Here is a 27,871-nt window from a genome sequence, read left to right on the forward strand (position 1 = left end):
GGACAACTCAGAAGACTTTAGGGACCATGGACGTGCAAGACGTGTACTTGTTCTTCCTCACTTGAAAGTATAATAAATACTTCTTCATCGTCACAACATACAGCGAGACGTGGAGCTATGATGTCACGTACACGTCACACCACTCGTCGGAGCGACGGAGCTTTCTTTCTCCAGGCTGGGAAAACACTCGACTTAACAGGCAAGTTAAGGTCAGCCTCCTTTGTGCTAACTTTCTGCGTCCTTTGTGCTAACTTTCTGCGTCCTTTGTGCTAACATTCTGCGTCCTTTGTGCTAACTTTCTGCTAACAACGTCCAAAGTCCAGTCCGCTCCGTGTCTCTCCGTCTCCTGCTCACTACTTCATTGTTGCGGCGTCGTGCGCGAGGAATCCTGCGGGACGAGTTCTCAACACCTGTCGCGCGACGTCAGTGCTTTGTAAATAATGGGACACAAACGACGTAACGTTTGCAAATGTGTCATTGATGAACGTTTAGTGCGTTAAATAGACCGATTTAATCACTGGGTTTGGTGTCTGCTGTACATATGTGTACGTGATTTGTATCTTTTACCCCCCCCACACACACACGCACACACACACACACACATCTTGTGTAGATTTAGAAGTTACACAACTTTTTATACATGTCGACTGTTCAACAAGAGATGTGATTTAAGAGACAATAAAACACATTTCATAGCCTGGAGCATCTGTTGATATGTGAACAGTGTGATATTTCACTTAAGCATGGTAATCCACTTGCCTGTTATGTTTTATATATATATATATATATATATATATATATATATATATATATATATATATATATATATATATATATATATCTCATATATCATTAAAAAAAGCATCTTTATATGAAGTTCCCAGTAATGATGACAATGATTTCCTACTGATGCGAAGTTAAAGGGCCACAAATGAATGACTTTGTATTCTGCAGTGGTGTGATGCATGAATACTACATCTGCCAAGAAGGCTTTTACAGTAACATAAAACATGCATGCTGAAATAAATTGCAGTTTTAAATTCGGTCCGCACGATGTACATTGTTGAAGCGTCGGCATCCCAATGTGCGCATGCGCAACAGTCTCATCGTGGGACCCGCATTTTGTGCAAAGGAACACGTCATGCAAGAACTTTTTTTTGCACAAAGAAATCAAAAAGAAAACTGGCGTTGTTCTTCTTTTTCATGGATAATCGATGGTTTCCCATTAATTACCTGAAGTCTATGTCGGCCCGCCACAGTGTCACAATGAACAATATAGTTTTAGGCTTCTCAACAGGTGGGGTCCACGTCTACCGGGGGAACTCAATTCAGAGTTGGCCCCCCCCATCCAGCACATTGGGAAGGGTTTCCAGGGCGGGTTAGGTTTGGGTTTGGGTTAGGTTTGGGTTTGGGTTAGGACCGTCTGCAGTACGTCAATGAGTTTATGTAAAATAGTTTACTAGACCACAACATTGTTTGTCGATCTAGCCTCTTAATTTAACTTTAATATATACAAATTTAGCGTGACGCATTCCTGTCAGCTTTTTTCAATATTGTGTGACCAGTTTCAATCCACTCCAAATTCAACTACATTGAATCTGAATTAAGAACAACAGCCATACAAATTATAACCCACCTCTCCTAGGGAGAGATCCTGACGACGTACAATGTAAGAAGTGTCCCATTAAGTCAGTTGTTCTAAATGTTTCTCCGTTGTTCCTCCGTGGATTATTTGGACTTGCAGTTAATGTCAAATTGCGAGCTTTAGGCTACGTCTTTTTATCACTTCCGTTGAAGAACTTCCACACCAACATGTGTGTAAAATAGGAAATATGAAACTGACCAGCCGGTCTCGCTCGTCGTCCATCGGTCGGTGTATCTCAAGAAATATCGCCGCGCCCTTCCATGAGCTGGTGAGCGTTAAAAGGATGGGACTAATTTAATTTCCAACATAAGCTGCGAACTCTGTAAATGTTCCGTATTGCTTCGACTTGCAGAGAAGATACTGTCACGAAGCTACGATTGGACGATTGGTGTTTGGGGGAGGGGTTTAGCAAATGGTCACTTAACTTTAAAAAGGTTGAAAGCAAAGTGGGTATAAAATGTTCCAACAGGTGTCTCCTACAGTCAGGGTGAATTCTTTCTTTCTTTATTTTTTTTGACACCTCCACCCAGCTGCCCCTCCTTCTCTCTGGAGCACTCACTGCTCCTGGGGTCAAGGTCTGGAACCGGTTTATGGTCTGTACGCGTGGAAAGGAAATGAAGCACCAGGAAGTGACATTCCCACCGCTCCTGATGCAGTGGGAATGTGTGGCGGCAGGGCCGTGTTTGGGCTCAGCTGCAGAGGGGACCGAGTGGGGGAGTGGTTCAGGGAACCCACGGCATTAACAGGAGCTTTGTTCCAGAATGTTATTTATTAAAAAAAAGAAGCTAAAGAACAATTGTTTAAAGTGAAATTAGATGTAAAGGGAAGTCATTTTAGGTCCAATTTGCACCAACAAAAGCTAGCGTGCTACAAGGATCCGCTGCAGAGCGAGGTGTTCCACAGAGGCTTGTGGTCGAGGTAGTGCGTCAACTCAAAGCTCCGGTAGCTTCAGCTGCATCTAAACAGACAGGCTTGGACAGGTAGCGGTGGCCTCGGGCCGCACCGAGCTGCGAGATGTTCACCATTATTTCACCCCCGCTTTCAAGAAACGGTCGTCCCTTCAGACGTGGTCCAACCGTCCGAGGCCGGATACACCGACTGTCAAAAAGAACCTGGAGGCAGGAAATTAGAAGATCAATAAGCATTCACCATTCAGACGGATTAACACGCCACACACACACACACACACACACACACACACACACACACACACACACACACACACACACACACACACACACACACACACACACACACACACACACACGCGCGCACTGAGCAGGCGTTTCATAACTGTGAGTTGTGAATCAGCTGTCTGAGGTGAGTGCGTCCCGGCCCATACACACACACACAGGACAAAGTGCCTTGATAGAACGTGGAACCCTGGACTACAGTGAGTTCAGTCACAGCGTAGCACCGCCATACATGATGAAACCCTCCTTCTGCGTGACCATTTGTAATCCGTTGAAATGTAAGTATTACAATTTCAGTACTCAAATCGGGATAATAAGATGTGAAAGACTTTAGTGTACATAGAGGACTAATGTGTGTATCTGCTTTATCACAGTCCTGTACAAGGATTATCAGCTAATACCAGGACCTGGACCACAACACGTGTGACAGATTCTACTAAACGCCGTAAAGGGAATTTGGCTAGTAGGTTTAGAGGATGCAACTCGTCTCAGATCCTCCTGCCAGGTCCTGATTGTAGAGTCCGACTCTGCCTCGCCGCTGTTTCTCAACACACCGTTAAATTAGCCAGAGTGTGGAAGCGCAGGTGGAAGAGGCTCACCTTATGTGACAGCGGAACCCGAAACTCTTAACTGCAGGAAGTCAGTTTGACCCTGTAGCCGTATTAAGCTTCTCTTCACAGTAGAGGCTGGGACTTTTCCATGGCACACTGTATCACTATAACACACACACACACACACACACACACACGGGCGTGATTCATTTTCCCACTTCCCCATTCCGTCTTCTTCATTAGTGTTTCGACTGTAGCGACTCAGCAGCTTTGTGTCGTCGTGACGACCGTGCAGACTGAAGTGACTAATTTGTCACATGCAGTGTAATCCCTGTGTGTCTAAAGATGGATGACGAGTGAAAGAAAGAAAGCTCTGATGGGAAATCTAAACCCATCTGCGTGGCTCCACCCAGCTCTGGATAGGTTTTGTAATTCTGGGTGAAGAGGCCCGTTTTTAGAAGTGTTTGTCATTTTAGTGTATCACTACACTGACAACCACAGGGGCCTTCCTGTTGACCAGGCAGGGACTGGAAACGCACACACACACACACACACACACACACACACACACACACACACACACACACACACACACACACACACACACACACACACACACACACTCTTCTGCTTGGTTTTAACAAAGAGACGTGAGGAGGAAAGGTGGAGCGAGAGAGACGGGAGATAAACAAACTTCTGTCACTCTGGCTTCTGTTGCTTTCCAGGAAACAGAGCTGTTGTTGTACTTTGTACGCACGTCAGTAAAAAGAAAAAAGAAAAAAAAATACATGGAAAACATTTTTTTTCCACACCCAAAAGCTGCAGGCCTTCTAGCTACTCGCTGTACCGTGTGTGATGGGTCGGGCCCACTGTTTCCCCTCATAGCCGGTGGAGGTGAACGGGTCCAACCAACGGAGGACTTTCAGACATGTCAAATCCGCAGAGCTGTTGCGTGAACGCGCCAGTCCGTCCCGCAGCGCCGCAAGAGTTGTGCTTTCACAGCAGTCTTGTCCCCAGCACTGTTGTTGGAAGTATCGGTGGATCAGTAAATGACCCTGAAGGTGTCTTTCTTAGAAGGGAGGTCTTGGAGGTGTTTGCATGGACACAGCTGGCTCACATCAGCTGCTGTAACCAGATCCAGCACAACATCTGGGTCAAGCTCGCCACGAGTGTGTGTGTGTGTGTGTGTGTGTGTGTGTGTGTGTGTGTGTGTGTGTGTGTGTGTGTGTGTGTGTGTGTGTGTGTGTGTGTGTGTGTGCGCGCGCACGAAGACGAGACAGTTGTGCTCTTGCTTGTCCTCAGCTGACTGCAGCCACGGAGAAGGTGTGAGCTCAGTTCCCCTCACTTCACTGTTGGCTGTGGCTAAACAGGTGAAACAACGAGGCTGGTTGCATTAAAGCAACACTTGCCTGACCTTTGACCCTTGTTCAGCAGCTAGTCTCTGTGTGCAGAGGCTTCTCAGAGTTCCACGTACTTCTTTTTCCTCCGATCACACAACCAACATTCGTTTCTTAACAAGTGTTTGCAGAATGGCAGACGAGGAGAGAATCAATGTGTCTCAGAGCTGCAGTAACTATTGTCTTTGTGAATGTCCTACGAGGCGGATCTTTAGCGGACTAAACTGTTTTGTTTGTCTTTCCACGCACGGCTCTAATGTCCTCTTTTTGTCCACAGACGGAGACAGACAGAGGAGGCTCTAAAGACACCATGTCCACCGGTACCATGAGTCAACCTCGCAAGCAGGAGAGGAAAGGCAGTTTCTTCAAGGTAGGTGCCACTCATCAACAATCGTTTTAAAGGCACTTTACATGGTAAAAGCTGAAATGATAAAAGCAATAACAATACAAACAAAACATAAATGACATAATTACAGTAAAGCGACACGAGGGAAATGTCGTTGCTTGTCACCGAGGATACTATGAAGCACTGCAGTGCGTCAAGGCCGTGAATTCAAAGTATAGGAGATATTACAGTGTTGATATTACAGTATTGAACAAACACGCCACGGCCTTCGTGTGAGCTAACCGCGGCTTAACGTCGCCTCATTGGGCCTGTAGTCTGCCGGCTGAGAGGAAGCTGCCTAGTGCTCAACTATTTGTGAGAAGCACTTCAAAGACTCGTCACTGGTGATTACAGACCAACCTTAAACACACACACACACACACACACGGCCTTGAAGCGTAGCCACACCTCACGGCCGGCGAGCCAGAAGGACAAGGGAACATGAAGGGGGGGGGAGGGGGAGGTAGAACTAGAACTATGAATAGAAGACGAGGGAGATAAGCAGGTACCTTATGAGATGCTACTGTGACTCCCCACAGCACGTTAGATGGCTTTAAAGGTGCAGGACAGGCTTTACGGTCATCGATTTATTGTCCCAATTGAGGGGCTGGAATTGTACATCCGTAATGTTTTATGCTTTATACCAGTTATGGAGACAGTTTTCCAGTGAGTGCAGCTCTCCAGCCTCTTTCTTCCTGTTCTTTCTGATATTCCTAACGCGTACTTTCCTCACGTGGATGATGTTATTAGTTATTTATTTGAATGCAGCGGGCACTTTGATTTTCTGCACAGTGCCACTGTATCCCATCCCGGGTCAGCGGCAGTCTCCTTCGCCGAATACCTCAGTTTCCTGTTGCTGTAAATTTCCCGCAAGAGCTGGAGCATTTCTTTTTTTTATTGTCTTAATTTGACAGTGTAGCTGGAGACTGTGCTGGACTATGGACTACGGTGTAGAGAGGGGAGTGACTCAGCAGGGCCACCATGCCCCTACTCTAAACATCTGCTGTGGTTGATGTGCTCAATCGTGTTTCTCCTAGTCACACTCTCCGAGTCGCTTGCAGACATTGATCTCAAACACTCGTGTTACGTTAAGAAGAAAGTTCCTATGCAATCAAAAGCAAGTCGAGTCCTTAAAATCCGATACACTCTCTGATTTCTTTGTATTCTTCAGTCAGTGTCAGGGACTCCATTGAGACGACGCTCCTGGCATTTCAAATGTTTGAGATTGTGATTCTCAAACGAGTCAACTGAGGGAATTGTTTCCTGATGTAACCCAACAGAGACATTGCCCAACTAGACGGATAACTGAGAAATGAAACCAATAGGAATGAGATTCAATCTAAATTCCAAGGCAATAGCTGCGTCCTGTCTTCCTTCTCGTTCAGCTCACTGACATTACATTTAAATATCACATACACATCCATTATAATCTATGAGCAACAGCCCAAATCCCTTTGGATCTCCAGTCCTCTATTTACTTCTGTTAAGCCTTCATTTGTCTTTTTTTTTTTTTTTTTTTTTTCCATTCTTATTTTGCATAATATATGTTGCAATCAATTTTCCCACATTTTCTATTGTCTTTTACCTGTATGCATATGCATCCGATTTTATTCACACAGATTTTCTACTGAGCAATATGTATGTTTTGTTCCACTGCAGTGTTATGTGGTAATATGACATTATATTTGTATATCACTATCAAAATCATAACAGAGTAAAAAGTCTATTCCATCTTTTTTTTTTTTTCTCAATAAATAAAAAAAAACAAATCGAGTGAAATGTATTTTGATATTTTCCATACAACAAATACATTGTGTGTATTCATTTTGACACTTCATAGTGGAAACAGTGACGCCAGATGAAGTCAAGAAGTAGTGACTCATTTTCTCTTTTTGGTTTCTTTCGTTTCTGAGAACCTGACTTGATGACCTGACATATTCTGTTTTTAAATGTATAATTATTTCACAAGTTTACAGTTTAAGTGGTTTGTTAAAGGGGCAACATTATTTTTATATATATATATATATATATATATATATATATATATATATATATATATTTATTTATTTATTTATATATATATATATATATATATATATATATATATATATATATATTTATTTATTTATATATATATATATATATATATATATATATATTTATATATATATATATATATATATATATATATATATATATATATATATTTATATATATATTACGTGAATTACGTGAAGGTTCATTCACAAACAGGCTTTTAGGAATCATTTCCTGCCAGTATTCCTCTTTAGTAACTCTGGTTGGTCAATGGAAAGTGGTTAGGCTGAGGGGAGATTGTGTCTCTCCCACACACACACACACACACACACACACACACACACACACGCCACATAACTTCAAGTTTGCAGAAATGAGAGCCAGTCCAACAGTAGAAACGCCTGAACACATCGCCTAAAAGCACCTCCACAGACACATGTGGTTTTTGGTGTGTTTTTTTGAACTGATCTCTGAGCCGTTATCGTCCCTCAAGATGAACGTGATGTTCCCCGTGTCTTCTCTGTAGTTGATCGACTCATTTGCCTGGGAAATCGGCACACTGAAGAAGGAAATGGGGAAAAAGAAAGTGCCTGAAGAAGACCAGAAGACAGATCCACACCTCGGGTGAGCTCAGTTTTCTGTGTGTTTGTGTGTACATACATACTTTTCCATGTCCAAGCCAGCATTACCATTTGATTTAATGCCGTGCCGTTCCCCATGACCACCAGCAGAGAGCGCTCTTTAAAGGCTTGTAATGTATGACATGTGATAGCTTTGTGTCAGTATGCGGCCATCACCGAGCTGCGTCAGGTATCAGCAGACAGCGTGACAAACTGATAAGGCTGCTGTGTAGTGTGTGTGTGTGTGTGTGTGTGTGTGTGTGTGTGTGTGTGTGTGTGTGTGTGTGTGTGTGTGTGTGTGTGGATGTAGGCAGATTATTATACCAGTAGTAATAAAACAATGTAAACGTACATTTACTTCCATTTTTACTTCTGCTACATTTCAGAGGGAAATGATTAGGCCACTACATTTATTTACAGCTGTAGTTAAAAAAATTTTGTTTTTTTTTACATACAAGATATGCGTAAGGTTCCAAAATATGATGTACTGTTATTGGAACAACCACCCAACAGTATATACCCCAACCTACTACACCAGTAGCAATCATCTAATGATATAATATCTCATAGTATAACACTCAAACACAGGAACATGGAATAGAATTCAAGTAAGACAAGACGAGTTTATTTGTATAGAACATTTCAAAGTGCTTCACATAAAACCATTAAACGCATCAAGACATAAGGAAAAGGGGATTTAAAAACAATTAAGAACATTGATTGAAACATTAAAAATCAGTGTAAGAAATGAAATACAGTAGTAGTAAAATGCAGAAAATTGATTAATATCCTTGAATGTGGTTCAATCAAAGGCAGCAAACAGAAAAGTCTTCAGTCTTGAATTAAAGGAGCTGAGGGTCTCAGCAGACCTGCAGCTTTCTGGGACTTTGTTCCAGATATGTGGAGCAGAAGAACTGAACGCTGCTTCTCCATGTTTAGTTCTGACTCTGGAACAGAAAGTAGACCAGGTCCCAGACCACCTAAAGGGGTCGGGATGGTTCATGAGGTAGCAGCAGATCAGAGATGTATTTCGGCTCTAAACCATTCAGTGCTTTATAAACCAACAGCAGGATTTTAAAGTCAACTCTTTGTTGGACAGGAAGCCAGTACAAAGACCTCAGAACTGGACTGATGTGATCCACTTTCTTGGTCTTAGTGAGGACTCTGAATCAGCTGCAGCGTTCTGACTGACTTTTTACAGAGACCTGTAAAGTGCTCCAACTTAGCAACTTGACTCACCGAGTGTGTTTTCTATGTATTTATCATTATTAATAATATTTGTATCATTCTTCACTCTGCATACTTCTGTTTTCACTTAAAATGAGCTCATTATTGATGGGGATATTCCAGTCACACGTCGGTCAGTGGGACATCTGGTTGACAGTTGCGATATCAGAAACTACATCACAGAGATTGAACTTTTCCTCTCTGTCTTATTTTTCTTTTCAGACTGGGCGAAGAGGTGGGAGGTCTCTTCCTCCAGGCTTCCCCTTGCGCTGGGATCGGAGCCAGAGACTCGGGCTACGACTCCCTCCATCGGCGGCTCAGCGTTCTGGACCGACTCGTGCTGACGCACGCCGTTTGGCTGCAGCTGGGCCTCAGCCACCAGGACGCCACGCGTGTGCTGCAGAGCCAACCCACCGGGGTAAAGGACCGGCAGCCATTACATTACATTACATTACAGTCATTTAGCAGACGCTTTTATCCAAAGCGACTTACAATAAGTGCATCAACATTGGTAATCAAAAGAACTACTAGTCACCAGAAGTCATAAGTACATCTCCTTTTCCAAACAAGCATCTAAGAGCATGAAGCAGAGCAGAAACAAGAGAAACAGTTAGTGCTATAAGTAATATTAATACAATAAGTGCAACAAGCTAGTATGAATACAATAAGTGGTGAGTGGAAGGCTCAGGGTAGCACTTCCTGAAGAGGTGGGTTTTCAGCCTGATGAAAGATGGGCAGCGACTCCGCAGTCCTGACGTCAGTGGGAAATTCATTCCACCACTGTGGGGCCAGGACAGGAAACAGCCGTGACCGGGTCGATCGGCAGAGCGAAGTGGTCGGGCGGGGGTGTGAGGCTTGACCGTGGCCTGGAGATAGGAAGGAGCTGTTCCTTTCACAGCCCTGTAGGCTAGCACCAGAGTCTGAAACTGTCACTGGGACTCCTTGAGTCCATACTGTTGACTTAAAATGTTCACTTAACCCACGCAGACAGGCAGAAACAATAGCTTCAACACCTCCTCAGTCTAATGCAACACACCACAAACTACAGCCTACAGCATGATACCAATCAATTCACCTTCAACAACAGTGTTTTAGGTCCTCACTTGATCACCCGGAAACAAGTTCATGTCTCTAATCTATTTGGCATTTCTTTTTCTCAACCTGAACGCCTCTTGTCTCTTTGAAATCCAGACATACAGTCACATTGTGCTGAGAATCATTTGTCTTAACATAATGACGTCACCTCTTTTGCAACATCATCTGCTTCATCAGGAGTTTGTGGTTTGATTGACGGTGCACGCGACACCAAAACATCTCCTACAACTGTGATCTCATCGGGATTCAAATATTGCTCAAAACCCGAAAACCCGTAGCTGCTGCTCTTTAGAATAGTGAAGAAGCGCTCGGACGACGACGCGTCGTGACGTTAATCTGTCAAAAGACAGACGGCAAAAGTCCATCAGCAACGTGTTTTGAGTGAACGCTGCAGCGTATCTGTTTTTCTTACGGCGTTTCCTCCTCTGGCCCGCAGACGTTCGTGGTGAGGAAGTCCAGCAGCCTGCTGAGGAAAGTCCTATCTGTACGCATGAACCAAGACTCTTTGGTTCCCGTCAAAGACTTCCCAGTGAAGGAGAGCCAGTACAGTAAGTGTCTGCTTTTATTGTTCCTTTTGAAGCGCATGAAGCTGCCGAACAGGTTTCATAAATTCTCCTCTGGCAACACAAACTATTACAAAAGTGGAAAGATATGAACAGGTTATCCAAAATATGTGTGTGTTCGCCTCTCCTTGGTTTGCTGTGATTTTTAAGGCGATAAGGAAAATGATCCTCAGCTGGAATTACCGGGCTGCTGCCCGACAACGCTGCCAGTAACATTCTGGGGGGGGGGGGCTCTGTCTGCTCTGTGACTACCAGCAGCCCTTGTCCTTTTCGGACCTTTAAAAAGTAGTCGAGGGATTAAAAAATGACCTGAAACATGTCGTGTTGTCTGCTCAGCATTCTGGAGTTAGAGGGTTTATGTCACCGTATGCGTCAGAGGCTCCCATAGATCTATCCATGTCTGGGGGGGGGGGGGGGACATGTTGGGTGACCTGGACGGTGGCTTCACTTTTCATCTGGCTTCCTGCTCCTCCATCCAAACGAATAGATCAATGCATCCTATGTTCTTTTCTTTCTTGTTCTGCTCTATCTTTAGCCACCTGAAACATGGGGGTTTCCTGAAGCTGTCAAACACACATCGCACCGCTCTGAATGTGTGAAACTGGAATTTCCAAGTGCTTAGCTAAGTGAGAGAATCACGGCCCACTGCAGCCTTCACTCTCCCTTTTTACTGGTAAAGAGTTGTAGACTGAACTCTTTGATGTCTCTCTTATAACCTGAAGAGGACAATACACAATGAACCATTCCACACGGACAGTTGATCCTACTGTGTGTGTGTGTGTGTGTGTGTGTGTGTGTGTGTGTGTGTGTGTGTGTGTGTGTGTGTGTGTGTGTGTGTGTGTGTGTGTGTGTGTGTGTGTGTGTGTGATAGGGTTGACCTGATCAGAGAGTAGCAGGGCTGTGTTCAGAGGTGAAACACCTCCTGGCTCAATGTTGTAATCAAAACGTTCACACTGGACAACACTCCGGTCCCTGAGACACCTTAACAGTCTCGTCAAGTCCTTCCTCTCAGTGTTATAAAGCACTGTTATCACATGAACTTGACTCAAAGCGTCTGTTTCTCTGCCATCGGTGCAACAAGCCTCGACTGTCACTACAGTGTATTGCTAACTTAAATGGGGATCCAGTTAATGAACTAAACTATTGCTAACAAGGCGCATGCATACGTTGTTTTTTTGTTTTTTTTATATATATATATATATATATATATATATATTGTTGGCGCACCAATTAAATGACCAGATAAATAAATCAACAACAAGTCATTCTTGTTGCTATTTGTTGCAATTCTTTTTATGTGACACTCATAATACCAATAGTGTTATTTTATCCTCAGGAGTTGAAATGTATTTATGGATTATGAAGATGAAGTAAACCTTTGCTTTGCATACGTTGGTTTAAACCGTGGCTCTGGATGTTCTGCGTACTTTCCAGCTATGTCCTCTTTGCTCTTAGCCGGTGAAATGAGTTCAAACATGATATATGTGGAATCGCCGTGGTTTTATGTCTTATGAAAAGTGGAGCTGTTTGTAAACCAAACTTTGTTTAACATGTTCTTGCTGTTGATCTCGTTGTTCTGTGCTCCTGCAGCTTTCTCTCTGGTGGGATCAGGCCTGAGCTTCGCGGACCTTTTCCGTCTGGTGGCTTTCTGCTGCATCAGCAGGTCAGTCATGATCACAGGGAGACATGCAAACCACACTGACATGTTGAATACACACACACACACACACACACACACACACACACACACACACACACACACACACACACACACACACATATACACTGCCTGGCCAAAAAAAAAGTCGCCACCAAAAAAAAAAAGGTCACACACTCTAATATTTCGTTGGACCGCCTTCAGCTTTGATTACGACACACATTCGCCACGGCGTTGTTTTGATAAACTTCTGCAATGTCACAAGATTGATTTCCATCCAGTGTTGCATTAATTTCTCACCAAGATCTCGTATTGATGACGGTAGAGTCTGACCGCTGCGCAAAGCCTTCTCCAGCACATCCCAAAGACTCTCAGTGGGGTGAAGGTCTGGACTCTGTGGAGACCAATCCATGTGTGAACATGATGTCTCACGCTCCCTGAACCACTCGTTCACTATTTGAGCCCCATGAATCCTGGCATTGTCATCTTGGAATATGCCCGTGCCATCAGGGAAGAAAAAGTCCATTGATGGAATAACCTGGTCATTCGGTATATTCAGGTAGTCAGCTGACCTCGTTCTTTGAGCACATACTGTTGCTGAACCTAGACCTGACCAACTGCAGCAACCCCAGATCATAGCACTGCCCCCACAGGCTTGTACAGTAGGCACTAGGCATGATGATCCAGGTGGCGACTTTTTTTTTTGGCCAGGCAGTGTATATATGTATATGTGTGTGTGTGTGTGTGTGTGTGTGTGTGTGTGTGTGTGTGTATATATATATATATATATATATATATATATATATATATATTACCTAAACCATTATCTAGTCTTCTGTCAACATCAGAGATATTCAAACTGGAGGCATGTGAGAGTTGAAGGTGATGCCCCCCCCCCCCAAACTGGCTGACTACACTTTTTTTTTTTATAAAAAAATAGGACACACAGAACAATACTGAAAACACATGATGCAAGTATATCTATATGAAATAAAATCTACTTAATCGTATAGTCCAAAAGACTATATATAAATAAAAATATCTACATTTTACGGTATTATCTATCATAGATTTGTTATTTTCCTGCATAGAAAACAATCAAAATAATAAGGTTGGTCCTAAAACTACATACTAAACAAATTACAAATAATAACAAAGGCAAAGAAGGAAGTGTCAAGGATGTAAGAAAACCAAATATTCCACCTATTAACCTTTATCTAAACAAGGAAGCACATTTTTAGATGGGTACATAGTTAAAATAGAGTAGAGAACTATTCCATTGTCCATAGCGCCACTGGTGCCAGAGCAAAAAAAGAAGTCTGATTTACCTCATCATTACTCATTGTTGTGTGATCGAAAAAGGACAGACATTGAGCCTTTTCTTCTCCTTTTTTACAGCAGTATTTGGATTTCAACATCATAACTCGAGACACTAAGTTTCTTTCAGATCAGTCACTTTGTTGGTCAGCAGTGACAGATCAGTCAAATGTTACCTACCAATGGTGTGCAGCAAACAGGCGGCAATTTACAGGTCTGAAAAGTGAAGCCAATGGGGAAGAGTCTTAAAGCTGCATTCTCTCTAGTGTCCATCAGGGGGCGACTCCTCTGGTTGTATAGAAGTCTAGTCTAAAATGACTCTACTTCTCTCTTGATTTATTCCCTCAGTAAACATTGTAAACATGAGTTTATGGTCTCAATCTCTAGTTTACAGTCTTCTTCAATACAGCATGATGTTCATTTAGTACATTATGCTCCATTTAGAGTCAAACAGACCATAAAGCAGGGGGTGATTTAGGGGCGGGGCTACTGCTATTGACGGGTTGCTACCGCTACCGGAGTCTCTGCGTCATTTCTACGCTGTCCAACTATGGTCACATCCGTCAGCTTGTTGCAAAACGGCCATAATCCAAGATGGCGACGGCCAGGATGCTGACCTCGAGGCTTCAAAACGTCAGTCCCACAAATCAATGGGTGACGTCACGACGACTATGTCCACTTCTGATATACAGTCCATGTTAGCCAAACAAAGCTGAGTTGAGCTTGTTGTAGTTAACCTCAGCTCTAGAGGAGGATTATCTGTTTCCAGGTGTGGTGCATGAGACAAACAAAAACACAGCGTAGCATGTATTCATGACTCTATTTAGCTCTATTATCTGTATTCATCTAGTAAAAATACTTTGCATTGTTTTTTAAATACCCTAAATTCCATTTTTGTGTTGAACCGAGCCTGTAACAGAACCTCAGGGAGGAGAGCAGCTGGCCCGGATTACCTCCGGCTGTGTGGTTGAAGATACACCACACACCCTTTCCCAACGCCGTGACTCACACACATTTTGGAATAGGCGTCGGGTTCCGCCCTCTTTCCCTTTTTTTCTGCTGACCAAGCCTTTCTCCCTTTCACTCGAATCTCTCGTCCTTCTCTCAGGGACGTGCTGCCCTTCACCCTGAAGCTCCCAGAAGCCATCTCCTCAGCCACGTCGTCTGCCCACCTGGAGGAGGTTGCTAAACTCGGAGCAGGTTTGTTCTGGAATTTGAATGTTTTTGTGAACAAGCATGCATTTTGGGGGAATCTGATAATCTGAAATACTGTATTGTATCTGCAGCAGAAAACAGAATATATATATATATATATAAAAACACAGTAGATACTTAATGCTTAGAGCGGTTACTTCTGCTTCTAACATTTCTAACGTTCGCTGCGACATTTTAATCACTGGAGGATAAATTGTCTTTATTGCATCAACAGAGACACTTCTCCAGTCATCATCAGTTTCTTTGCAGCTAAACTGATGTGTGCGCTTCCCTCAGGCTCCCGTGTGTTTTACTCCCACATCTGCTGTGTGTAAAAGTGGAGTTGTTGCTTTTTTTATCCCCTGAGGCGTGACACTCGTAAAGCCACTCTCAACCCCACCCCCCCCCGCACACACACACACACACACACACACACACACACACACACACACACACACACACACAACACTCACCCCCACCCCCTTGCTTGAAGGATTAACTGGCATGCCTGTGCTGAATGACTCACCCCCAGGGACAAACGACGCCTCTTCCAGGCCCAGATCAGTGCTGCTCAGCTGGGCACGGACTCAGACGAGAGCTGGGTTCCTCTGGAGCTTTTTCCTTTCCTCCCAGCTGCGGAAGAAAAAAACCGTTGGACATTTACATTCATATCTCTTCAACCAAAGAGGGTGAAGTCATTTTTTACCACAGAAGACTGCGGTTGTTATTATCCCAAAATCATTTTATTTCTTAAAAGAGACTTTATTTTGACAAAGTGCTTCTTCTAACTTGTACTATGTAGTTTGTGCTTTAGTTGAGTCACGTTTTCAAAGTAGGTGTAGGTTCTGGTGGATGCATCCTTTTCAGAACACAGCCGGTGACCTCCGTGTTCATTCAGGCCCGGCTGCTGTGACTCATCTCCGAGCTGTCGCTACTCTGGGTTGACTTTCCCAGTGTCCCTCCGTCCCTCCGTCCCTCAGTCCCTCAGTCCCGTTCAAGACTTCAGGGTGACACGCGATGACTCGTCTCCAATGATCGCCAGACACACACTTTCTTTCTCTCTTTCTTCCATTCATTCATAAAAGGGTTGCTGTTTAGCGCGCCGACACAATGGTGGATTTTGTGTCTATGAAGGTGCTTTGAGCGGCCGAGTGAAAGGCGGTTGTGACGCACATGCGAGCCACATCAATGGCTGGTAAAGAAGAGAAAAGAGCACTGTTGACTCCGACGTACCCGCGGTGTCGTATTACCTGTTGTGTGGCTCTCCACCTGTAATCACAGTGACGCTTAGGAGGCACTTTGTTATCTTTGTGATGCCTTTTGAAGGCACATCTGTTCGTTATGAAGTTCAAATGATCGACCGAAAGTATGAGAAGCTGAAGTGGCCGCTCCGCACACTTCTTTTTCCAACATTCCCAGAAGAAACCAAAATGTATTTTTACACTGGGATATTAGCCAGCCCTAGGTTTATTGTTCATTTGTCATAATTCGATTCAACTTCTTAGCTATTTAAAGTTGATTTTGACAGAGGTGATGCAGTACAATGGTAGCAGGGCTGATACTGACCTGATTAAGTGGATCAGGTATCAGATCCACATTAAATACAATTTCTTTGTCACTGTCGTCATATAATTCTGGGTCACTGTAGGCTGCCAACACTTTTTTTTTTTTTTTGTAATTGTGTTTTCACTGAACAGGTGGGTTGTGCTTTCTAAAACTAGATCAGCAATAAGGCCTTAATTAAATAGCATAACAGAGGCGAGAATATGTGTCAAATTACTGCAACCTCAACGGCAGAATAAACTTTCCTTCAACAGGTGAACTGTGAATCTTACAATAACTAGAATGCATTGTCTTCATGAGGGTCACTAGATGCTCCAGAAGAAGCTGTAAATGGAGCTTGAGATTATTTGTCAAACTACCAAGAATTAAGTTTCACTCCAGCATCATCTTCTTTCTTTTTTTTTGGTTGCATTGTGAAAAGGTTAGAGAAACCCAGTATGATCCTCTGCAGCTACAGTAGAAGTTCCGCTTTACTTTGCTCTGTTGCAGGTTTGCTTGATCTCCTAGAAGTCAGGAGTCAAACATCTTCTGAACTATTCGCACAGGCAAAGATAATCCACCACTTCAATATGAACTGTTAGCATGGAGTTACACAGGTGTGAAGAATATTAAAAGTGCCTCTTTTAAAGGCACGTTGAACAATATGCTAAGTACTGTACATTGTGTTAGCTTTGTCTGGTATTTTGGCTACAAGCTGACCTTGACTTAACCTTGACCTTTCTGAGTGTTTACGCCGACGCTGGTGTGCAAGTATACGTGTTTAAACACTGGACAGCTGTGTGTGTGTGTGTGTGTGTGTGTGTGTGTGTGTGTGTGTGTGTGTGTGTGTGTGTGTGTGTGTGTGTGTGTGTGTGTGTGTCAGTCAATCATACAAACCATTCCACGAAATCAGGAAAAACAAATTATGAAATACTTGTAACACATGGAATCATCCAAACCACATCTGATGACATACGTAGTACAATCGGAGGGAAAAAAAGGAGAAGATAGTAGAGTAAACAAGAGTAGAGGAGGTGAATAGGAAAAATGTGCCGGACCACGCAACTTCAACGGAAAGGGAGGGAGGGAGGGAGGGAGGCGGGAATACTGCGCTAACAGCCCGCCCACACTCCCATTAGCGGGTGAGTCACAACACAGAGTGAGCTTGAGGGAGCCAGAGTAGTTAGTCCAGTTTCAGCTTGTGCAGACGCAGCGCTTCTGTCCTCTGCTTAACGCCATCAGCGCTGTGAAGAGAAGTTTGGAGCGCCTGAGAGCAACAGCTCGCCTGGGATCACAGGGATCACAGTGAGTCCTTTTCTGCTCCGCTGGGTGGGTGAAGGAGCTGCTCTGTGTCTGGTGCTGGTGTTCCTCATGCCGTATCGTTCCCGCTGTTGTTCGTCTGTCTTGGTGCGCTCTGGTCTGGAACAGCTTGGACCAAAGGCTCCAACAAATACTTGTGTTACAGTAGGTTGTGAGTTTTTTTTTTGCACAAGGCAGCATTTAGAGGTTTGAGATTGTTGTAATTGCAGGACTTGTATTGAGTCATTGGGAGTGGATATGTATCTTTCAGTATACTGTTTGCATAGCACAGTTAAGTTTGAGTCAATCCTCGCTGTTGGAGTCTACGGTTTGCATATGCTTATATAGTCATCTATATGTCACATAGTGTTATTTGTCATAAACTCGGCCTGAGGGCCATGAGGAAAACTGGAACCGACACAAAAAGACAAATGCAAAAGACATAAGTTATTCATTATAACTGCAGTGCGTTGTCAGTGAAATACAGTGATCATTTGGATGTTTTGTGGATAACGTAGTGAAAGGTTATGTCATGTGAAAAGAAAAGAGAGCGAGCCCCACTGGAAGCTGGGACTTTTAAAACCATAGGTAAACACAGTAGGCTAGCCAATGCAAGCAGGGTGAGGAGGGGCCGCCACACTTTCTGCTGCTTTGGCCCAGCCTGACTGTGCATTCAGCATAAACACTAAGGGGAGTCTGTTTTAGACCAGGTCCAGTCACTGACCTTCCGAGGTGAGGCCGTCACACGTGAGATCTTTGCCAGCAAATGTTTTTGACTGCTGCTTTCCATCGGTTGATGCTGTGATCTGGGCCAGTGTCATTAGTAGCGTTCCGATTGGAACAAGGTAATAGATGTTCTTGTGTGCCCTACTAACGTACTGTACATAGACTGCGTTAATTTGCTCTAATTAATTAATAATTATAATGTTCACAAGGCTTACCAAACCAAAGTGTGTCGTGTCCTCACTTCACGATGAATGTGCGGTTACATCTCCAATTGTTGGCCCTCAATTGTGACGGAAATTCATGCGTTCAAAAAAAAAAAAGCCCCATTATCGACTGAAAACACCTGACAGTTTTGTTTTTCTAAAGGGGGAACTCCACCAATTTTACACGTCAAAGTCTGTTTGCAGGTATTGAGGAGTACAACCACACCCTAAGTGTCTGTGTGAAGTCTTACATGTGTCCTCCAGTGATCACTCGAGTCGGTGTCGTTGGGCCTGAAGACTACTAAGTATGAAAATGAAAGAATTTGGAGGTCTCTACGGCGGTCGAGAGGCGCCATGCTACATTAGCTGCTACTAGCGTACTACACCGAAATCTCTAACCGAACTGTCGGCAGTCGATTGCGGGTAATCTTACGCACTGGGCGTTGACGAGGAAGAACAATGCGTGGAAAAACAAAGACGCTATCTCTGGTTCTTCGTGAGTCCAGCATCGGACAACTCTTTTAATTCTTTTGTCTGAAAACTTGTGGAAAGGCAGCTACAGAATCTGTAGTCCAAGTTTGGCCGAGCTAATGTTTGCTTCAAACCACATACTACTATATTAGACATTCATATGACATTAATGTGTTGTAATACACCCTGTCCACATTATTCAGATGTCTCTCTCTCTGTCTCTCTCAGGCTTCTGGGATGCTCAGGCGTGCCACAGAAGGAAGGACTCAGTCTTTTTTTCTGGAATAGCTGCACCCGGGAGACCGCCTCCCCCTGTCTCCTTGGCCACCTCCCCGGGGCGCCCTCGGCTTCGAACTCGCACCCCGTCAGAGCTCGAGTGTTGCCAGTCCAACGGAGCACTTTGCTTCATCAACCCCCTCTTCATAAAGGTTCACCAACCAGATGGCGACCACAGCGCCACCTCCAATCCCTCTGGTGCTGCAAAGCAAGGCCTGAGGGAGGAACCCGTTGGCGACGGCCTGGAAACCAACAACGAGGAAACCAACAACGAGGAAACCAACAACGAGGAAACCAACAACGAGGAAACTCAACGCGTTTGTGGAGACAGTCCTCAGGTTTGTAGCTCAGATCAAAGTGACGGCAGCCAGTCAGGTCAAAGCGAACTTCAGCGATTTGACAGAAACCCAGAGCTACAGGACGATAACGGCCAAACCAGCAGCGGTCAGAAGATAAAGTTTACAGACAGTGTGGGGCGGTCTCCACCTCCACGTCCACCCCCACCTCGCATTGTGCCGCAACGCTCAGACGCTCTTCTACGACAGCGCAGTATGCCGGAGAAGATTCCCTGGATCAAAGTCCCCAAGGAGAAGGTGGAGGAGAGGGAGAGGGGCAGCAGCCTCCTTTCTCGTCTGGGATCCTCGCTAAGCATCAGCCCCTCATCCTCCCCACCCAAGAGACTCAACATCAGCTCCCCCATATCCATCCCCCGGCCCTCTCTGGCCATCTCTCTGTCATCCCTCTCCTCCTCTCCACGTCGGGCCAAGGCCTCACCATCATCCAGCCAGGAGGATGCCCAGTGTCACTTGGCACTGGAGGAACAGACTATTGAGAGGGCTCTCGTGAGGGCCAAGCTGTCTCAGCGTAATGCCACCAGTACCCCCGCCCAGGAATCCAGTAGTCCTCCAGACCCCACGCCGATGACAACAAGCAAGCAGGCAGATGTGACAGGAGAAGAAGAAGGCGAGGAATGCAGCGGTGGCGGCCAGCGGCTAAGTGACATGAGCCTCTCCACTGATTCCTCAGACTCTCTGGATTTCTCCCAGTCCTCAGCCTTCTTCCTTCCCGCCCTGCATGACCCCAGTCCCCCGACGGTGGCTGACTTTAACACCCACCTTCCCCTCTCGCTCCCACCATCCCGTCTGCCCTGCTGCAGCACGGAGGACGACGAGGACGACGAGGACGAGGACGACGAAGAGGAGCACGACTATGGTGTCGGCCTCGAGAGCGACCAGGACCAAGACCAGGACCTGACCATGGTGCCGCCGGGCCACCGCACGAAGCGCCGCCCCAGCGCCAGCGCTTTGGTCCTGCAGAGGGCACTGCGAGGGCAGCTGCGCAAGATGAGCGGCGTGTTTAACTCGCTGCTGACGCCTGAGAAGAGGGCGATCCGCAAGGTGGTGGAGCTGTCCAGGGACAAAGGGTCGTACTTCGGCTGCCTGGTGCAGGACTACCTGAGCTACATGGGCGAGGGTGCCGGCACGCAGGCCTGGCAGGGCTACGCCTCCGGACTGGAGCTGCTGCAGACTCTCCGCCAGTTTATCACTCAGATGAAGAGCTACCTGAGACAGAGCTCCGAACTGGAGCCACCGATCGAGAGCCTCATTCCTGAAGACCAGATCGGTGAGTAGCAAATGGAACGGTTCCACCATCTTTAACCCATACTGTTGTTATTTTACTAGTTTTACTAGCCGTGGCTCGTGTGCTACAGATACAACTGAAAACAATTCAGCTGAACGCTTTAACGATAGTAATCGTGGCTGTCAGTATGTTGTGTGCTTAACCGTTTGGTCAGCTGCTGAAATGCTGAGACCGCAACATTTTTACCTTTTTTTTTTTTAAGCATTGTGACCTCGTACTCAACTCCACCAGGATGGCGGTGGGAGTCATTTCTGCGTGCGTTTGCTCATATTTTACTGATTTATTTTTAGGAAGTGTGAATGATGTGATGCATTCATGGAGCAATCTCAGTTGTTACGGAAACACTATGTCACAGAAGAGCGCGTTGCAGACGCAGCGGTTTCGTTTCAATATTTTCGCGGTTGAAGACATTGGAAAACTTGTCCTCGCCTGCTCTGCAGCTGGAGGTGTGCACGTGAGTTTCTTCATATGTGTACATTTCCTGGTGGCCACCTTAGTTAAGTGTGAGTGTTCATGCATGCTGGTAAGTCAGTCTCCATTTGAAAAAGAAAGTAAAGACGGATGAACACGGTGTTTGAAACAACCTTAGCACTGCTATTGCCCTTTATTATATCCGTCCTTTTATTGCATCTTACAACGGCAACATGACACAACCACATGGACACATAATGCACACTCACACCTGCCGGAAGAACGCTCCGATTCATTTGGGCCAAGATTCAGTGGCTGCATTAGACCTTGGACTAGCGACATGTAAACAGAGAGCACAAAGAGGGTTTTATCTCAGGGGGAAGGGGGCTGTGGAAGCAACCCGTTTCTACTGGCATCAATTCATCATAATGACATGAATCTTAAATGCTTTTAATGCTTATTAAAGGGGAACTTCAACGATTGTGTTGCTACTCTATATTGTCCTCTGTGGCTCTGGAGGGAGACTATAAAACAACCCTGATGACGTCACTATGATGTCAGGCTGTACTGATCTCCGATGCCTCCATTTTGAGCTTTCTTTTTCTGATCTGTCTTGACGTGTCCAATGACTTTATGGAAGAGATGTGTGAGGTCACACAGCTGTAACATGGTCAGCTCTGAACATCTGCTGTGACAAGTTCCAGACAAGAGTCCTTTGGTGGTTGCTCCTCTCGCCTGTTTTCTCAATGCTCTTCTTTTTTTTTTTTCCCACAAGGACACAATGGGAACTGCTGCGGTTTTTCAATTCTTGGAATGGTTGCACAACATTTTGTTGTGGCAGCTTCAGAGAGAGTTTTCTGTTCAACCCAAAGGTCCAGATGCATTCGGGTGACTGTCTGCCAAGTCGTACGATCTCCGTCTTACTCTCACTCACTTCTTTTTAAACCAACTCTCCAATCAGAGCGAGAGGATCTGAGGCGAGCCCCCTCCACTTTCTGTCTTACTCCATCCTTCTGACACCCTCTTTGTATTTGTTTTTGCTTGTGTGTTTTCTTTTTGCTCTCTCTCTCTCTGTCTCACTCTCTGTCTCTCTCTGTCTCTCTGTCTCTGTCTGTCTCTGTCTCTCTCTGCCTCTGTCTCTCTCTCTGTCTTTCTCTCTGTCTCTCTCTGTCTTTCTCTCTGTCTTTCTCTCTCTCTGTCTCTGTCTGTCTCTCTCTCTCTCTGCCTCTGTCTCTCTCTCTGTTTCTCTGTCTGTCTATCTCTCACTCTCTTTCTCTCTCTCACTCTCTTTCACTCTCTCTGTCTCTCTCTCTCTCTTTCTCTCTGTCTCTCTCTGTCTGTCTATCTCTCTCTCTCTCTCTCTCTTTCTCTCTCTCTCTCTGTCTCTCTCAATTCAATTCAGTTTGCTTTATTGACATGAAAGTTTAGAAACAGTATTGCCAAAGCATCAAAAAACATTAACTTTAAGTAATTAAACATACAATAACATGAATATAACATCTAGATTGATTATTCATTATATATATATACTGTGTGTGTGTGTGTGTGTGTGTGTGTGTGTGTGTGTGTGTGTGTGTGTGTGGGTCACTCACTGTCTCTCAGGTTGTGTCATGTTAATACATATTGGGCAGTAAGAATCTCCTTCTCCTGAGTATTTTGTCTCAGCCTCACCTGTCTCTCTCTCTGTCTGTCTGTCTGTCTGTCTGTCTGTTTCTCTGTCTCAGCCTCACCTGTCTGTCTGTCTGTCTGTCTCTCTGTCTCAGCCTCACCTGTCTGTCTGTCTCTCTGTCTGTCTGTCTCTTTGTCTCAGCCTCACCTGTCTGTCTGTCTGTCTCTCTGTCTCAGCATCACCTGTCTGTCTGTCTGTCTCTCTCTCTGTCTCAGCCTCACCTGTCCCACAGTGAATCCCATGAAGAGTAAAGCGGATGTATAAATGACATAGATACAAAGAAGTGAAGGGGAGACGATCAGAGTTTCATATATGCTGGATGTTCCATCCACTGTGTGCATGTGGTCCTCATGGTAACAGCAGCAGCTGGTAAGAGCTGTTCGTCTCTTCATTTAGGCCCTATATTATTGTTATTGTCAGTTATTCTGCTTCATGAAGTAACCTCTCGAGCTGTTCCCTCCATTGACCGGTTCCTACTGGTCTCCTGTGAAGACTTGCTGCTTCTCTCACTTCTCTTTTATAGTACCTTTCTTTTGGGACATTTTTCATTATCTTTAGAAAACAGTTGGCAGAGTAGATCATCAGCTGCAGCTCTATAATACAAAATTGTGACACAAGGGACGTTTAAGAAAAAGCTTTTTTTTGTTTCTAAATGATTGTTTCCATTAGTCTTTTGAAAAAGGGACGAGTTTGAGAGTTCAGTCTTTAGTCTTCTCCTCGTATGTTGTGCACCAGTTTGATTCTCTCTCTGCGTGTCATTCTGACGTTATGAAGTCCAGCCACAGGTAGTTTCAGTCACTCTGAACATCAAACGATAAGAGGGCCGGTGTTTCATCAAAAAGAAGCGGAGTTAAGGTCTCACAATCGGCGTCAAAACAAACGCAACGCACGCTACTTCCTGGCCGCTCTGCCAGTGTGCAGTGGGAGAATGAGGAAGCGAGAATGTGCCGTCTGCAGGAGTCAGCAGGTAGCAGTGATGTGGGCGTGGTCAAAGTTTCCAGTGAGATCAGCAAAGGTGGAATTCAACAACTCCTACTGACCGACGGAGACCGATCGCTGTGAAGCTGGATGCTGTTGTGCTGTGGCGGAAAGTAAAATCTGTGTCTGCAGATGTGCTCAGCCAACCCCCCCCCCCCCCCCCCCAAAAAAAAACAAAAAAAAAAAAACTGCTGACTTCATCACTTTCTGGAGGAAAGTCAGCAATATGCACCAGAGACAGCCGGCGCACACTCGGTCCTTATTCAGCATTGCTGTGGTCTGGCCTCGCTCCTGTCTGCAGCACGATAGCACGGTGTGTGTGTGTGTGTGTGTGTGTGTGTGTGTGTGTGTGTGTGTGTGTGTGTGTGTGTGTGTGCGCGCTAGTCGGAGCTCGTGAACGCTGATGCTGTCGCTGTGTGGACGGCCTTTTGGTTGATGAAACTGAAAATATGGTTTCCATCTTTAGTCACCTTTTTATATCTTCAGAGTAATGAAGACACGATGATCTGTGCCTGCTCCGTCCAGCTCAGAGACACTTCCGCCTCCCGAGTCTTTACAACTGCCCTTTTTGGTTTTTCATTCAGGTTCCCAGGGTCCTTTGCCAGCTGCGTCAATTTGCACATTTGTTTGTGAAGTAGACGTGTTAGTCAGCTTTGTCACATACAGTTTCTTCTGGTTGAAAGAAATCCCTACACAACAACACACTCAACTGTCTTTGACTTTGATCTATAGCCGTGGTGAACAACAGCGGCAGCTTGGGTTTCACACACCAGGAAGCTCGCGGCTCCTGACTAACAAGACGATAAGGAATGTGATGTTAACCTTGACCGCGGTGTTGAAATAGACCGACGGCAGACGGAGTGACTTCGTGCTTCATGCTACGTGCTTCATGCTACGTGCTACGTGCTACGTGCTACGTGCTTCGTGCTTCATGCTACGTGCTACGTGCTACGTGCTTCGTGCTTCATGCTACGTGCTTCGTGCTTCATGCTACGTGCTACGTGCTTCGTGCTACGTGCTTCATGCTACGTGCTTCATGCTACGTGCTACGTGCTACGTGCTACGTACTTCGTGCTTCATGCTACGTGCTTCGTGCTTCATGCTACGTGCTACGTGCTTCGTGCTACGTGCTTCATGCTACGTGCTTCATGCTACGTGCTACGTGCTACGTGCTAAGTGCTACGTGCTACGTGCTTCATGCTACGTGCTACGTGCTTCATGCTACGTGCTTCGTGCTTCATGCTACGTGCTACGTGCTTCGTGCTACGTGCTACGTGCTAAGTGCTACGTGCCTGTCTTCGGACACCTGTCAGTGATCTTTGATGCAGAAATACATTTTATTCAGATGAAAATCAGAAGTTTGAATTTGATTTGGTTTCAATGGATCCCAGCACTCACCTGTTCCCTCTTCTCCCCCAGACCGAGTCCTGGAGAAGGCCATGCACAAGTGCGTGCTGAAGACTCTCAAACCGGTGGTGGGCGCTGCCCTGCAGGAGTTCCAGGTGCGCAGCGGGGAGTGGAGGGAGCTGAGGGAGAACCTGTCGCTGGCCAAGGCCCGGCAGCCGCAGGAGATGGGCGTGGCCGACACGCCGCCGCCGGACCCTGTGGCCATAGAGAAGATCAAGCACAAGTTCCACACCATGAGTAAACTGTACTCGCCTGAGAAGAAGGTCTCCATGCTGCTGAGGGTCTGCAAGCTCATCTACACCATCATGGAGGACAACTCAGGTAGACATTTGAATCGTCTCACCTATTTTCTGCAGTTCATGAAATACAAGATGTGTAAAAAGCATCCGTGTGCCTCTCAGGTCGTCTGTACGGAGCTGACGACTTCCTGCCGATGCTGACCTACGTGTTGGCCCAGTGCGACATGCCCCAGCTGGACAACGAGATACTTTACATGATGGAGCTGCTGGACCCCTCCCTGCTCCACGGAGAAGGTGAGTTTGTTGAAACCAAAGTTTCCTTTCCCCCTTCTATGAACACACAAGTGTTAACCCTGCGCCTCTCTCTCTGTGTGTGTGTGTGTGTGTGTGTGTGTGTGTGTGTGTGTGTGTGTGTCCAGGCGGCTACTACCTGACCAGCGCGTACGGAGCCATGTCCCTGATTCGAAACTTCCAGGAGGAGCAGGCGGCCAGAGTGCTGAGCTCGGAAACCAGGGACACGCTCCACCAGTGGCACCGCCGACGCACCACCCAGCGCTCCGCGCCGTCCATCGACGACTTCCAGGTAGAAGCCCCCGTAGTCCTAGTCGAGACGTAGCCCTGATCCGTCTTCTTTCACACCAGTACTGTTGACATAGGGGCCTTGATACCGCAGCTCACAGCTAACTTTGAGGCTAAAGATGCTCCTGTATCTGGGATATTTGGACGTTTATTTATTGTATTCAGCCACACAAAATAGATCCGTTTCATGAAACCGTTCCGTTTTGGATTCATAATTGCAGGCAGTGATGGGTGAGGGTGAGCAGCATATTTATTAAGGACCAGAAGTGGTTCTTGAGAACCCCCGCCCTGTGTTGAGTGTGTCACAGAGTTACAATGTGTGCTTTTTTTCCCTCGCTGTCCCTCAGAACTACCTGCGGGTGGCGCTGCAGGAGCTGGACAGCGGCTGCACGGCCAAGACCCTGCAGGTCCGGCCGTACGCCTCCGTGGAGGAGGTGTGTCGTCTGTGCGCCCAGAAGTTCAAAGTGGTGGACCCGGAGAACTACGGCCTGTTCCTGCTGATGGAGGGCAGCAGCCAGCAGCTGGCGCCGGACACCCACCCTCAGAAGATCAAGGCGGAGCTCCACAGCCGCTCGCAGGCCGCTCCCTTCCACTTCGTCTTCCGCCGCTCGTCGGCTCCCCTCGACGTCACGGCCAACCTCAACGAGCTCACCGCGACCAACCTGAACGACCTCGACGCGGACCCGTCGGCCCCCTCCCCCCAGCTCAGTCCCAGTCTGGGCCTCAGTCCCAGTCTGGGCCTCAGCCTGCCGCCCAGCTGCCTCAACGGCAACTCCATATCTATATGACTGTAACGGGGAGGGGGGGGGGGGGGGAGGGAGACAAAGACTCTGAACGGAGTCTTTGTCTCCCAGCTGTGACCCCAGCCCCAACATGTCCAACAAACGTGTTTCCATGGGACCCAGACGGACCCGACATGTTGAAAGGGTTCAACATTGTGCCGTGCCGGTCCTCACAAAGCCCGACTTCTCCTTTTGATGACACGGCCGTCTCAGTCCACATCCTCTCGCTGGAAAGTTCTGTCAGACAGACATGGGTGAAAGAGGAAAGGAAGAAAGGAGGGAAGGAAATGAGGGAGATGGCGTTTCTTTTTTTTTTTTCTTTTTTGACTTCCTTGGATCTATTTTGACAACACTGAACACGTCGTCACGGTAGAGATTCTGGAGACGAGGTGAAGGGTATCAATGAACATGTGTTCACAGTCCTGCCATCAGGGCTTCTGGTACAGATTCAGGGTCAGCTGTTCTTATAGAGGGAAATACATGCGAGTCTAATCTTTGATCAATCATTTTAAATTTATCTAACAAATTGCTTATTTAGGTGACAGGTGTACCTATGATTCACTGAGAACGGTTGCTGGTAAACTGTGTTATCGTGTTGTTTGTGTTTTTGAAACGCTTCATCCTTTTTAGATTGTTGAACTATTCGAGGGATTCTGGCGACACCCTGTGGTGACTGGTGCACATTGCAAGAGTTCATCTTAAAAAAGAACATCTGTGGCCTCAAGTGGGACGCATATATATATATATATATATATATATATATATAT

General features: G+C 45.8%; 1 protein-coding gene across 3 annotated transcripts; it reads left to right on the plus strand.

Moving 5' to 3' along the window:
* Positions 1-31: 31 nt before the first annotated feature.
* LOC137885259 (ras and Rab interactor 2-like) lies at positions 32-27,849 on the plus strand. Of its 3 annotated transcripts, none has more exons than XM_068727460.1 (12): positions 32-199; positions 5,064-5,156; positions 7,735-7,832; positions 9,278-9,473; positions 10,587-10,698; positions 12,304-12,376; positions 14,796-14,887; positions 19,351-21,021; positions 25,517-25,825; positions 25,906-26,037; positions 26,163-26,326; positions 26,670-27,849. In XM_068727460.1, exons 2-12 carry the CDS (start codon positions 5,097-5,099, stop codon positions 27,108-27,110), a joined length of 3,348 nt encoding a protein of 1,115 aa, XP_068583561.1. In that variant the 5' UTR covers positions 32-199; positions 5,064-5,096; the 3' UTR covers positions 27,111-27,849. The 3 variants fall into 3 exon arrangements, with proteins under 3 accessions (XP_068583561.1, XP_068583570.1, XP_068583552.1); XM_068727469.1 differs by having other exon boundaries at positions 78-209; XM_068727451.1 differs by lacking the exon at positions 32-199 and having other exon boundaries at positions 4,667-5,156.
* The last annotated feature ends 22 nt before the right edge of the window (positions 27,850-27,871 follow it).

Source organism: Cebidichthys violaceus, unplaced genomic scaffold (genome assembly GCF_023349555.1).
Source record: "Cebidichthys violaceus isolate CVI_PGR_0920_01 unplaced genomic scaffold, fCebVio1.0.p SCAF_10, whole genome shotgun sequence".
Taxonomy (NCBI): domain Eukaryota; kingdom Metazoa; phylum Chordata; class Actinopteri; order Perciformes; family Stichaeidae; genus Cebidichthys; species Cebidichthys violaceus.

Excerpts from the sequence above, each read along its gene's own strand:
- LOC137885259 (XM_068727451.1), top strand. The coding sequence starts at position 5,043 with ATGTCCTCTTTTTGTCCACAGACGGAGACAGACAGAGGAGGCTCTAAA. Across the intron at positions 5,157-7,734 it reads GGAAAGGCAGTTTCTTCAAG|TTGATCGACTCATTTGCCTG; the intron begins GTAGGTGCCACT and ends TCTTCTCTGTAG. Across the intron at positions 9,474-10,586 it reads TGCAGAGCCAACCCACCGGG|ACGTTCGTGGTGAGGAAGTC; the intron begins GTAAAGGACCGG and ends TCTGGCCCGCAG.